The sequence below is a fragment of the Palaemon carinicauda genome, chromosome 1, assembly GCF_036898095.1.
Source record: "Palaemon carinicauda isolate YSFRI2023 chromosome 1, ASM3689809v2, whole genome shotgun sequence".
In the NCBI taxonomy this organism is placed as follows: domain Eukaryota; kingdom Metazoa; phylum Arthropoda; class Malacostraca; order Decapoda; family Palaemonidae; genus Palaemon; species Palaemon carinicauda.
Genome location: NC_090725.1, coordinates 229,572,945 through 229,585,444, shown reverse-complemented (window position 1 = coordinate 229,585,444; position 12,500 = coordinate 229,572,945). Strand labels below are relative to the sequence as shown.

Sequence of the window (12,500 nt, the reverse complement as noted above, 5' to 3'; positions counted from 1 at the left end):
CTTCTTGTGAATTTAGATGAATCTCTGTTAGTTTAGAGATTTTGTACTGGAGTAGGCCTATATGTTTTCAATTCATAGTTTGATTTCATCTTGGTAACTTTTTGTCCATTTTAGTTATCTTTCATAATCATTCTTTATCTATCCTAATCGGAGATTTTTATCTTGTAGCATAATGTATCCTTGTCCATAATAATAATAATAATAATAATAATAATAATAATAATAATAATAATAATAATAATAATAATAATAATAATCATTTCCTTTAGCTTAAGAAATGAAAACATATCCTTAAAACACATTTCACAAAAGTTTCACATACGTATATTTGTCGGGCTGTTCATAAGATATGTGAAAATGTTATAAAAGAAATAGAATCAAATGTTTTATAATAGACTTCGGCCCAAGGAAGAATTATCTAGAGTATGAAATATGGTGGTTTCTAAATTCAGATACAGAATTTATTTTTCATCATCTACGTTATTTGCAAGATGGAGCAATTCTTCAGATTCCTTTTCTCGTTTCTGCAGAACACTCGATTCGGCATTGAAGATAAAATCCAACAACATACGTACTTTAGAAATCTTTCAGATTTGTATGAATCCATGAGAGTCCGTATTATATGTAATATTATGCAATCAGAGGAATGACACTTTTTATATACGAATTTATTAAGTCCTTGTGAGATATCCAAGAGGGATTGATACAGATGACTGCTTTGGTAAGCATACTGGTGCTCTCTCGCAATTCATCTTAAGTTTTGCCTAATTCCTGTAGACGCACATTATTTGTTTACAATAATTCCATGAAATTCAGTTTTCCTTGTATATATGAATTTTGAATTATGGATTCAAGTTGACTAGCCCGGCACTGGGGCATATGGGACATTCAACCACCAAGTGCATCTAGGGGAAAACCCTACAGTTACACTATGAGTTAAAAGTTAAAGAGGGTTGGACAACAAGATCTATTAAGGAAAGCAAGGACGAAGGCAGATAGTGAATAAGTTTAATGATTATTTATAAAACTATTAAAATGAAAAGTACTGTTCTCTGTAATATAGGTAAATTCAACGACAGTTTACGCAAGTTCTAGATAGAATCTTAATCAGGTTAGAATAAGAAAGGCTTCTTTAAATCAGGAGAGGACAGGAATTTGACTGCAAAACTTTTTCTTAGAATGACATGAATATGACTGCAAAAAATTACTTCTTGATAAGACGATAGTTGGCGTGGTGCATTATCATTTGTAAAAGATTAATTAGCCCTCTTGATAAGACGATAGTCGGCGTGGTGCATTATCCTTTGTAAAAGAAGATTAATTGGCCCTCTTGATAAGACGATAGTTGGCGTGGTGCATTATCATTCGTAAAAGAAGATTAATTAGCCCATTGAGTCAAGGTCGGCTCTTACAGAGCTGGCCTGCCCGGTATATGGCAAAGCTCCTCGAAACTTGGTTGTATGAATATGGGGTTCCATTTATCAAACAAGGTTGGCAAAACAACATAACAGCAAATAATTAGGCAAAGAAAAATTATGCATTATGCGCAATGAATCGAAATAACCAACTTTATTAACGATTATTATTACAAAATTAACCTTTCAATCACTATGAAATTGAAAAAAGTCACGTATATCCAAACATTCTTTCGATACTCACGAGGAATGATCCACAGGATGACGATGATGCATTTGAGTACATGAGGAGTGATTGTGGCAGCATAATGCAACGGTTTCAGGATTCCAATGTAGTGGTTCAGAGCGAGTGCCAAGAGGTGGAAGATTTGGACGAGTATGATCCAGAGCCTCGCGGTCACGATAACAAGTTCGGCGCACGTAGAAATATCAATGTTCCGCACTCTTTTCAGATAAATGAACAGCAAATCTGCAATTAGAAATTAGAGGTTGAAGAAGGACTTAGTTCACAAGTTATCTTTCCCTGATATTTTTTTGCAATTAGAGGTTGAAGGTTGTTATCCCAAGTAAAAACACAGTTCATAAAGTATCTTTACACTAATTTTTTTCCTGTAATGAATTATAGCTATAAAGATAACAGGAATTAAAGTAGTAGCTCCTCGGAATAAAGATAGAAAATTGGAAAGAAATTCTTTGGGAATATAATAATTTCTTGGGTTTAAATGACACCACCGATCATGAAGGCAATATGTATCTTAGAGGTACTTTACCGAGTCTATTCATATAATTATACACATGAATATTTCGTTGATAAATTCCCTCACGAATAATCCAAAACACAAAAAAGCCAGAATATTTCCATACATATGTAATATTCAGTTCATTCAATTATAAATAAGTACCTAAAGTAAATATTATGCAAAAAACAGTGTTTGCAGCTGCCAGGGAAAGGGAGAGACGAACTGTTGGAGAAATTGGCCTCTTCACCCAGGGGATCGCCAGCACAACGGTTGAGCTCACAATTCCAGATGCAAGACAGAGGCCAATATACACCTGCAAGAGTTACGAACATTGATTATAAGTTATAGTTAGTATTTCAAAAAAAAAAAAAAAAAAAAAAAACAATCTCAGTGAGATACATAAACAGTGCAAAGTACTTATATTTTTGTTACTGAACTTTCAAACTGAGTACAGGGAACTGTCCTTTATTTATGTCCTATGTTACCGGAGGGTAAAATTTAAAAACTTTTTTTTTTTTATATTTATTATCTCAAAAGACTGCGCTTTCCTCTCACTCTTCATACGAAAAGGCTTGCCTAAGGGTCCTCTCATAAACGCCAGGGTTTCATTCTCCAGAGTACCCATAACCTGCAATCACCTATGAAATTTACTCCCAAATTTACGAGTTGTCAAATTCTTAACTCTGTAACAAACGAGTTGTCTGATTCTATTTTTTACTTAAGATTATTTTTCTAATTCCATTTATCACTGACAAACGATTTATCTAATTTCATTCTTCATTGACAAACGATTTATCTAATTTCATTCTTCATTGACAAACGATTTATCTAATTTCATTCTTCATTGACAAACGATTTATCTAATTTCATTCTTCATTGACAAACGATTTATCTAATTTCATTCTTCATTGACAAATGATTTGCCTATTTCATTTTTCGCTGACAAACGATTTGGCTAATTCTATTCTTAACTGACAAGCTATTTTCATAATCATAATCTTCGCTAACAAACAATTTGTCCAATTCGACTCTTCGTTAACAAACGATATATTTAATTCGATTCTTCAGTATCAATTTACTATGTTCTTAGTTTCCATAAAAGAAATACCTTAACCACAGATACATTATTTTTATCCTTTACCTCTAACGGATTCCTTATGATCTGCCGAGCTTTGTAGCCTCAACATTTATACTTTAATATCAGGAAATATTAGCCACTGTAAAATATAAAAGTTGTCAATTGCTTGTCACACAAGTTTGCACTTATACATCTGGTTGGATGATTCTTAACTTCCATTTTAGCAATAATCATAAAAATTCTAAAAACCTTTTTGTTTTAGATCCTCGTTGAGACTAAACTATCCTTTTATGATTACACTCACCATTAATATCTATAATTGCACTGGATAAATTTCATTATGCATATCTATACATGTAGAGTATGTATATAATATATTCTATATATATATATATATATATATATATATATAAATATATATATATATATATATATATATATATATATATATATATATATATATATATTTACACATACGTATTAATATACACATACACATATATACATATACATACATATACATATGCATACATATATATACACATATACATATATATACACATACATATATATATATATATATATATAAATATAAATATATATATATATATATATATATATATATATATATATATATATATATATATATATATATATATTTATATATATATGTGTGTATGTGTGTGAATAAATGCTTTGATATCCATGAAGTGTGAAAATACGTAAAGGAAAATGGTGAAGAGAGTACGGGAGTAGCATTCTGTGTAGCTGTACGAAGTGGATTATGAAATGCATGTTTTCTGCTTAAAGACAGCTCATGCAACCCCTTGCATGAGCTGTCTTTAAGCAGAAAACATGCATTTAAGTTAATATATATATATATATATATATATATATATATATATATATATATATATATATATATATATATATATACAGAGAGAGAGAGAGAGAGAGAGAGAGAGAGAGAGAGAGAGAGAGAGAGAGAGAGAGAGAGAGAGAGAGAGAGATTTGTGTCTTTGCGTTTGTAAAGATTTAATTTCATTAATGCATAGCTTAGTCGTTATAGTTTTCTCAAACAAGTTATTTGCTACGAGATCAGCGCTTCCACCTACCTATAATATACATTGAATCCTTTTTAACGAGGTATAATCCTTCGAATCCATTTAAAGCAGATAAGTCTCCTTTAAATCTCATATGTTATAATCCATAAGGATTATTCCTACACAGCAACACAGTGTTCCTCCAAGTAAGTACTGTCGCAACATTTTTACAAAGTAAGTAATGATTTTATATCAATTTCGTATTAACCTTCAGTGGTCTATAATCATTGTAACTTTATTACATACCTTCTATCATAAAAGGCTAAATACTGCTAAGTGGAAAAATCTTTGCAGAGTAAAACAGATTTTCTTAATAATAACTATATTCATTAGCCTGAAACAATGTGCTCTTATGTCGTATATGAAATACAGAGGAGACAAGAAAAGTGTAGGGAACTAGATTATATCAAAATGAATTATTGAATAAATATATAGTGAAGTAAATGATATAAAAATGAATTATTGAATAAATGTATAGCAATACAACTGTAAAATGTTCATCAATAGAGAAACTAATTCAATATAGAATAGACCAAGGATCTTGATGCACCTTTACATCATACCATGCTACTATGTCCCGGATGATACTGAATAGTGTTAGATTTTATCAAAGCATCACTTTATAAAACAAGCCTTATCAAAACTTACCGGAATGATGTACGAATAAAGTTCCTTAATCTCGGCCATGCTGTCAGTTACATTGTTGTTAATACCCGTTTCATTTGCGTCCAAAGATTCAGATGCGTTTAGATAATCCATGTTTATCTCTTGAATATTATGATATATTTTTAGTACTTTTGTAGCAGAATTCTTTTATCCAACTCAAAATACTTGCTTTCAGTTAGTGACCAAATAATCGATTCACTTTTTTGATCAGGTGGCCAAGTAATTTCTATTCAGAATCGTGGTAAATGTTTCAGGTTTAGTTTTCCTGCAGTTTTTCATTGTTGAGACATGAACCGGAAAATCCTGAGAAAGAAAAAATGAACAATTGCTGCTTTAATGTTTGGTCTAAAGTATTAAACTAATAGATAGCAAAGCATAAGAAAACTAATGAAAATATAATACTCAACCACCATTAAATAATTATGTATTTAATAAAATTCTTAATGTGCGCATATTCATATGAAATGATAGAAACAGGTTATTTCAGGCTAAGCTCGACTAGATTAAGTCCTCGTATTAAACAAGAAAAAGGAAAATAATAAAACAAAATATGAGAAAGAGGTAGACTGAGTATTGATAAATGATCCCTGTAAATAAAATAAGTAAAAAAAAAACATAAGGAGACAGAATCATTAAATATAAGGAGAAAAATTTATTAGTTTTCTTTTGCATAGTGCTCTAAGAAGAGCAATACGAACTCAAGGTTGTGTGGCATCTTCATCTTCACTGGCTTAAGAACAATGGTTAAAAGGTCACCCCTGGATAGAGAGAAATTAACGTGGCACCCAAGGCTGATGAAGATGAGTTAGGTCAAATTGCGATATAGATTCATCAATCAACCGTGCATTGGACATACCACTGGAGATTGGACTAGACTCATAAGTATCCCTCCACATTGATCCTTCGTATTTTGTTGGAATATCCAGAATTCAACTTAATTCCAAACTGTCAAAAAGAGAGGCCGACCTATTTACCGGAGATGCATCACTGCAAAGTGATTAAAGAAATGTCTTTGAACTTATCTGCCCTGACCCAGTATCTGCATATTGACTGACCTACTATATGTCGACCTTGGCATCTGTGTTAACTGATGACTTGAGATACATTGGTACAAATGCTGCATATTAACCTGGCCAAAATAAAGCTGAAATCTATCCATACGACAGGAGAATTAGAAAGTAAACTAGCATGGGTTTATATCATATTCCATTTGTTTAGGGCGAGACATTCCTCATTAATTATAATCTATGAAACATGGCTTGGAAGAGAACACAGAGTTCTACTTCTATTACTTATGAACAAATTAAGTAACTTTAAATTGGTATCGATCGCACCACCAATACCTTCGAAGGTCAAATTCAAAAAAAAATTCTCAAGTATGAAAAAATATTATCTTATGTCAATGAGGGTCAGATAAAATTATGTGCTTCCACACATTAAAGGAGAGTAAAGAAAAACATTGAGAAGCTTTTTTTTTTTTTTTTTTTTTTTTTTTTTTTTTTTACAAATTCTAACTAATATGTAAATGAAGCTATTAAGATCGAAAGAAAAATTAATAAATATTAAGAATCTGATATTTGCAAATAGATATCTTATGATTATTAAGAGTAAAAATATCTTACGATTATAAAAAACCCATCTTTTAAGAAGTTGAAAGAGAATAAGAGTGAATTGTTAAAGAAGGCATAAGATGATTTTAAATCCTGGAAGTTTTTGGAGGATTATAGGAATATCCTCTGAGATTGAAGAAAGGGTATAAATGGATTTGGTGAGGAAGGTGAATCTGGTTCATACGATAAAATAAATGTTTTTTCCTCATCTCAGGCCTCTTCAATCCACTTTCAAAGAGATTCATAATATTGTGTTAATATTATGTTGTGGCAGAGAGAGAGAGAGAGAGAGAGAGAGAGAGAGAGAGAGAGAGAGAGAGAGAGAGAGAGAGAGAGAGAGAGAGTCCGATGGGAAAATTTTTTTTTGTTCAGCGCCTGAAGACTAAGATAAGATGAAAGTCTATTCAAACATTCATAAGTTGAAAAAATATATAAGAAATTTTCTTTCAATATTTGAAAAAGCCTCCGACCCGAGTGGGAAGTAATACTCAGACCAGATTTCCTTCATTTTCACGGGGTTATTTTTTATTGAGTTTGGAGAAATACACACTAAACATCGAAACATCAATATACAACATATTCTAATATTCATATTGATATCCTATAACATAAGACCCACAATTACCTATTTCAAAGATTTCTTATAACCTTCGAAGAATGATCAATGACGAGTCATTCGCTTTTGCCGATGACCATCACAGTTGAAATTCAAAAGAGTGCAGGTGAGTTTTGCTGGAAATTAAGCTCATATTTAATGTCATTTAAGGGCTTCTGAAAAATCACAAGTTTTGATAGCACATCAAAATAATAATGAAAAAAATGTCTCGGTGAAATCCGGCATTCCATTCAATCTCTCCATATTTGCATCTCGTATTCCGAGATCTATATTTCCAATAAACAATCTCTCTCTCTCCCACCATGCCCCATGTACCCCGGCACCCGATCTTATGGTCGGACATCAAACTGAACTCACTGCTCTCTCCCATATGCGGGTTTTCACACCTGTAGAGTAGCGAGGATGCAGTCAATCTTTCTGTGAGTCTTTTGGGTCAAAATCAATTCCACAAGGAAACTACACACACATAATATATATATATATATATAATATATATATATATATATATATATATATATATATATATATATACACATATATACATACACATACATATATATATATATATATATATATATATATATATATATATATATATATATATATATATATACACAGTATGTGCCAATTTAAAGAAAGTTCATCATCAAGTCTTTTCATGGCTTGAGATATATATATATATATATATATATATATATATATATATATATATATATATATATATATATATATATATATATTAAAATACACAATTTTCCGAGTATTCATGATAAATAAAATAACCCACAATGTACGAAAAATGAAATTTATTTAGCTTTCGAAGGGACCATCTCCCTTCCTCTTCAGAATACAAATGGTTAATAATTTTTGAAAAAGAGGCGCAGAAAGGATCGTAAGAGTTAAAAAGCCCGTTACAGTCTTAGCGAATATTAACAGCATTTCACGGTGGTTTGTTTACATCTTTTAGCAATTCCTTAACAATAGTTACATTGTTTTTACAATATTATTTAAAAATGATCCAATTTAAAATTACTTTGATATATATTAAAATTATTAGAATTTTGAATTAAAACAGCTTCAATCAGTTTCGGTCTATGTGTATCAGGCATTGATATAAATTTGTCCATATTTTAAAAAGCTATTGGATGATTTTCCCGTGTCATATGTTTAAAAACAGCGCTATTTTCATCTCTTCTTCTAATGGAATCTCTATGTTCTCTTTTTCTCCTTTCAAAATCTACTGACTCTCCTCATGTATACCTTGTCACATGAACCACATGGTATAAAGCAAATATATTCAAAAGCATAAATATCTTGCGCACTTTAATTTCTTTTCTACAACAATACTGAATACACAATACCGTAGTTGTCTAGTTAACTGTATGCAATTACCTGTATGCAACTTGGTCTACATGTTAAAATAATCATGGTCCATTATGAGCGAAGATATCTGTTTAAACTCAATTTCCTTTTGAATCACAATGTCATCATGTAATAAAAAAATAAATGGAGAGGCGCTATGTATCTTGTTCCAATATTTGATATTCTATCATTTCAAAGTGAGCCAAAGAGAAAAGAAACCTTGGAAGTTTACAGCCTTGAAGAATTGGTTGTAAACCTCGATGTGATTTAGTTATGAGCTTTATTTTTGCAGTCTCGTTCAAACAAATTTATCATAACAATCATAGTGAGAGCAGAGAATGAAAGTTCGTTATCTTAAAGCCAGGCTCAGTTTCAGGACTGTTGGGTTGATTCTAGTTATTTATCAATATAATCCACAAACCTGGTGATATAGCTATCTACTCTTTTTTTCTTATTAACATGAGAAATTAAAATAAGTCGCAGATCAATAGAGAGTCTTCCTTAACACGCCAAAGATAGCAACAATGTAGTTACACTCGAATAAGGAACAATAAAACTGTGCCAAAAATCTAATAGACCTCACATGATCTATCATATATCTCTGGGCGAGGGAAGACTTACCTCGGTATACTCAAGAAGACCAAGTGACCGACGAAATACTTACTTATCCACCAAGCTTACTCATCAATGAGCTTAACAATACTAATTAGTTCAACGCTTAAATGGATAACTCACGGAGTAATCCAATTAGGTTTTAATTAAGTACCCAATTGACGACTAAAAATCTCTAAAGTACGACACTTCCAAAGAAGCATGCATGATAATCGCATTTCAGGTGGAAATTTATCTTAAGCTGCGGTTAACAGCCACTGAAAATACTCATACAAGCATGGTTTAATCTGCGCGCGCGCGCGCGTGCGTGCGTGTGTGTGTGTGTGTGTGTGTGTGTGTGTGTGTGTGATTAATAACAACAGTTATTAATCACATTCCTCGGAAATATATTTGAAGTTTCGGCTTTGCTTTTCTGAAAATGCTTGTCTCTCTCTCTCTCCCTCCCTCATTTTTTGTATCTCCTGATAATGAAGGTTCTGAAACAACCTGATAAAGTCTAACAAATATAACCAAAAATATAAGTTGAATGAATTTCGTGTGCTTTCACAACACGAGTTTATCTTTACACTTCAGAAAGGGTAATGAATAACATGGTCATGTTTTAAAATTTCTTCATCCATTACGATGCAGATTTCCTTCAAGGATTGATTTATGACGTTTATCTCCCTAAGACTTTAACCTCGAAATTCCACGAAATAATGAATATCCTGGAATATTTCCTTCGCGAAAAATTCTTGAATTTCTTAAGGGAAAAGGAGTAAAATATTGAAGTAACTAAATCATGCATTATTGAGTGAATATCTATATCCGTATTTACTGTTCTGTATTTATTGCTCCCTCCTCAAAGCCACTTTGTCTTTTCCAATTAGTTTTTGTATGATCTTAATATAATTTTGTTAAAAGCAAATACATACTCTTGATTTATTTAGATCTAATAACTGGTGATTTAAAATGTTACTAGCCCATAGATCATAACTATTTAATAGAATATGGATATGGTTCTTTATAATAAATTATAATTTTTACAGAATCCCAGTTTCTAAATGAAGCCATTATAGAGATTTGGAGCGATCCCACCCAATTGAAAATATGACTGCTAACTTTACTGTAGTAACCAATTATATTCGGTAGCTTTTACTCTTTTTCAATTGTAGCAGCTGATTTGCGTTGTGGATATCCAGGTAATATCAAAATAAGAAATTATAAAACTACCTTATATTAACTTTCTTATAAGGTTAAAATCCTATGGAATAGACTAGAACGCCTATATACACTTGAAAAATACGTAATTTTAATCGGAAATTCTCCGTAGAAAAAAATACTATTAGCCGTATTTCAGTAAAACACAGGCGACCGTAATTTTACCCTCCTTTGTTATTATCCTGTACGGGTTGGTGACCGTAATATCACTCCTTCACGTTAATATATCGGTTTTTAAAACGGTAAAAATCCTGGAATAAATGTTGCCAGGCATTTACCGTTTTTAATGCAAATTTCTACCAGTGTAGAAAACTCAGTTCTGTAGGATTGATAGAAAATGGCTCATGGAAGTAATATTATGCTCTTTTTCATTTCCCATCAAGGAAAAGTACCAAAAGGTACTGCTCCCATGGTAGTCTGGAACATGAAACATCAACAACCTTAGTTGCATTTCGTATCCCTCATATTCGTTTTCTACTAAATTTACTCTACTTTTACATTTGTCAAATAATGCACTTAGAAGCTTTTTAAAATAAATAAGTTGATTAGTTACAACGCACATTATATATATATATATATATATATATATATATATATATATATATATATATATATATATATATATATATATATATATATATATATATATATATATATATATATATATTGTATGCACAGAATGCATATACACAATAAGAATATACATAAATATACATAGGTATTTTTATTTATTTACAATATATATATATATATATATATATATATATATATATATATATATATATATATATATATACATATATATACATATAATTATATATATATACATATATATATATATATACATATATATACATATAATTATATATATATACATATATATATATATATATATAATATATAATATATATATATATATATATATATATATATATATATACATAAACATATACATATACATACATATCCATACACACACACGTATATATATATATATATATACATATATATATATATATATATATATATATATATATATATATATATATATATATACATACATATATATATATGTGTGTTTTATTTACAATAATATGACTCGAGAAAGTATTACCTTTGGGATTAAGTTTCTACCCCAGGACCTTTTCCAGCCGACGTAAGACTCACCATCAGAATTTCTCAGTATTTGATTTTAATAAAGTAAGGCCCTTAATCGATGTAGATAACATAATAAAGCTTCATTGAAGTTTTGGTGAAACTAAAGATAAAAACACAAATGACAGAATTGTGAAAAACATTCATTTATTATGGCGACAGCAAAAAAAGAACATTTAGCGCTAATAACCATAAATTAAAGATAATTTTCACACAAAAAGAAGTGAAAATATTTGAAAATCTTCTAAAGTTATGTTTGAAAATTACTTGGATATATTTTCAAAGTATATAGAACTAAAGCGACGCTGAGAGGTGCACTGTTGGCATTGCATTGAAGCGACCCTTCGCTACCCTAACTACACTTACTTTTTGACTTTTTACTTTGACCTCTCTTATGCTTTTCTTCTTAGTGGATCTGCTATGAACAACCTCCTAGTCTCCAGCGCCGGCCACAGGGTAAAATTCATACATCGTTATTATACCCCCTTAAAAATTATATATAAATATATTTCAATACTGACGACGCAAAATAATTTTGTATTGCTTTCGAGGAGGATGAAACTAAAATGTTGGTTTTCCTTTAAGCCTGAAAAAAAGGAAGGAAGTTTTAGCTTACTGAGAGGGCTTCTTCCCTCCCTTTCCCGTCCCCAATCCCCTCCCCGTTTCCTCTCTTCATATCCTACTCCCAACCCTTCCCTTCCTCCTTCCCCTACCCCTACACCTACCTCTCCTTACACCTCCCCGTATCCGGCCATCTCCCTCACTCTTTCCGCCCTCTTCCTCTCACTCTCTCCACCCCTACCCCTCCCTCTCACTCCACCAATAGGTAGTAGGTTGGCCAGGGCACCAGCCACCCTGTGAGATACTATCGCTAGAGAGTTATGGGGTCCTTTGACTGGCCAGACAGTACTAAATTGAATCCTCCTCTCTGGTTACGGTTCAT

At 31.1% G+C, this 12,500-nt stretch overlaps 1 protein-coding gene across 2 annotated transcripts in view; it reads right to left on the bottom strand.

The window, feature by feature from the left end:
- LOC137654182 (trace amine-associated receptor 3-like) overlaps positions 1-12,500 on the bottom strand; it is a 307,240-nt gene that overhangs the window by 69,841 nt on the left and 224,899 nt on the right. For both annotated transcript variants that reach the window (XM_068387831.1, XM_068387823.1), the window contains exons 3-5: positions 4,985-5,305; positions 2,318-2,468; positions 1,660-1,884 (exon numbers count right to left, since the gene is read on the bottom strand). In XM_068387831.1, the coding sequence (XP_068243932.1) occupies positions 1,660-1,884; positions 2,318-2,468; positions 4,985-5,095 (487 nt within the window). In that variant the 5' untranslated portion in view covers positions 5,096-5,305. The remainder of the gene's footprint in view (positions 1-1,659; positions 1,885-2,317; positions 2,469-4,984; positions 5,306-12,500) is intronic.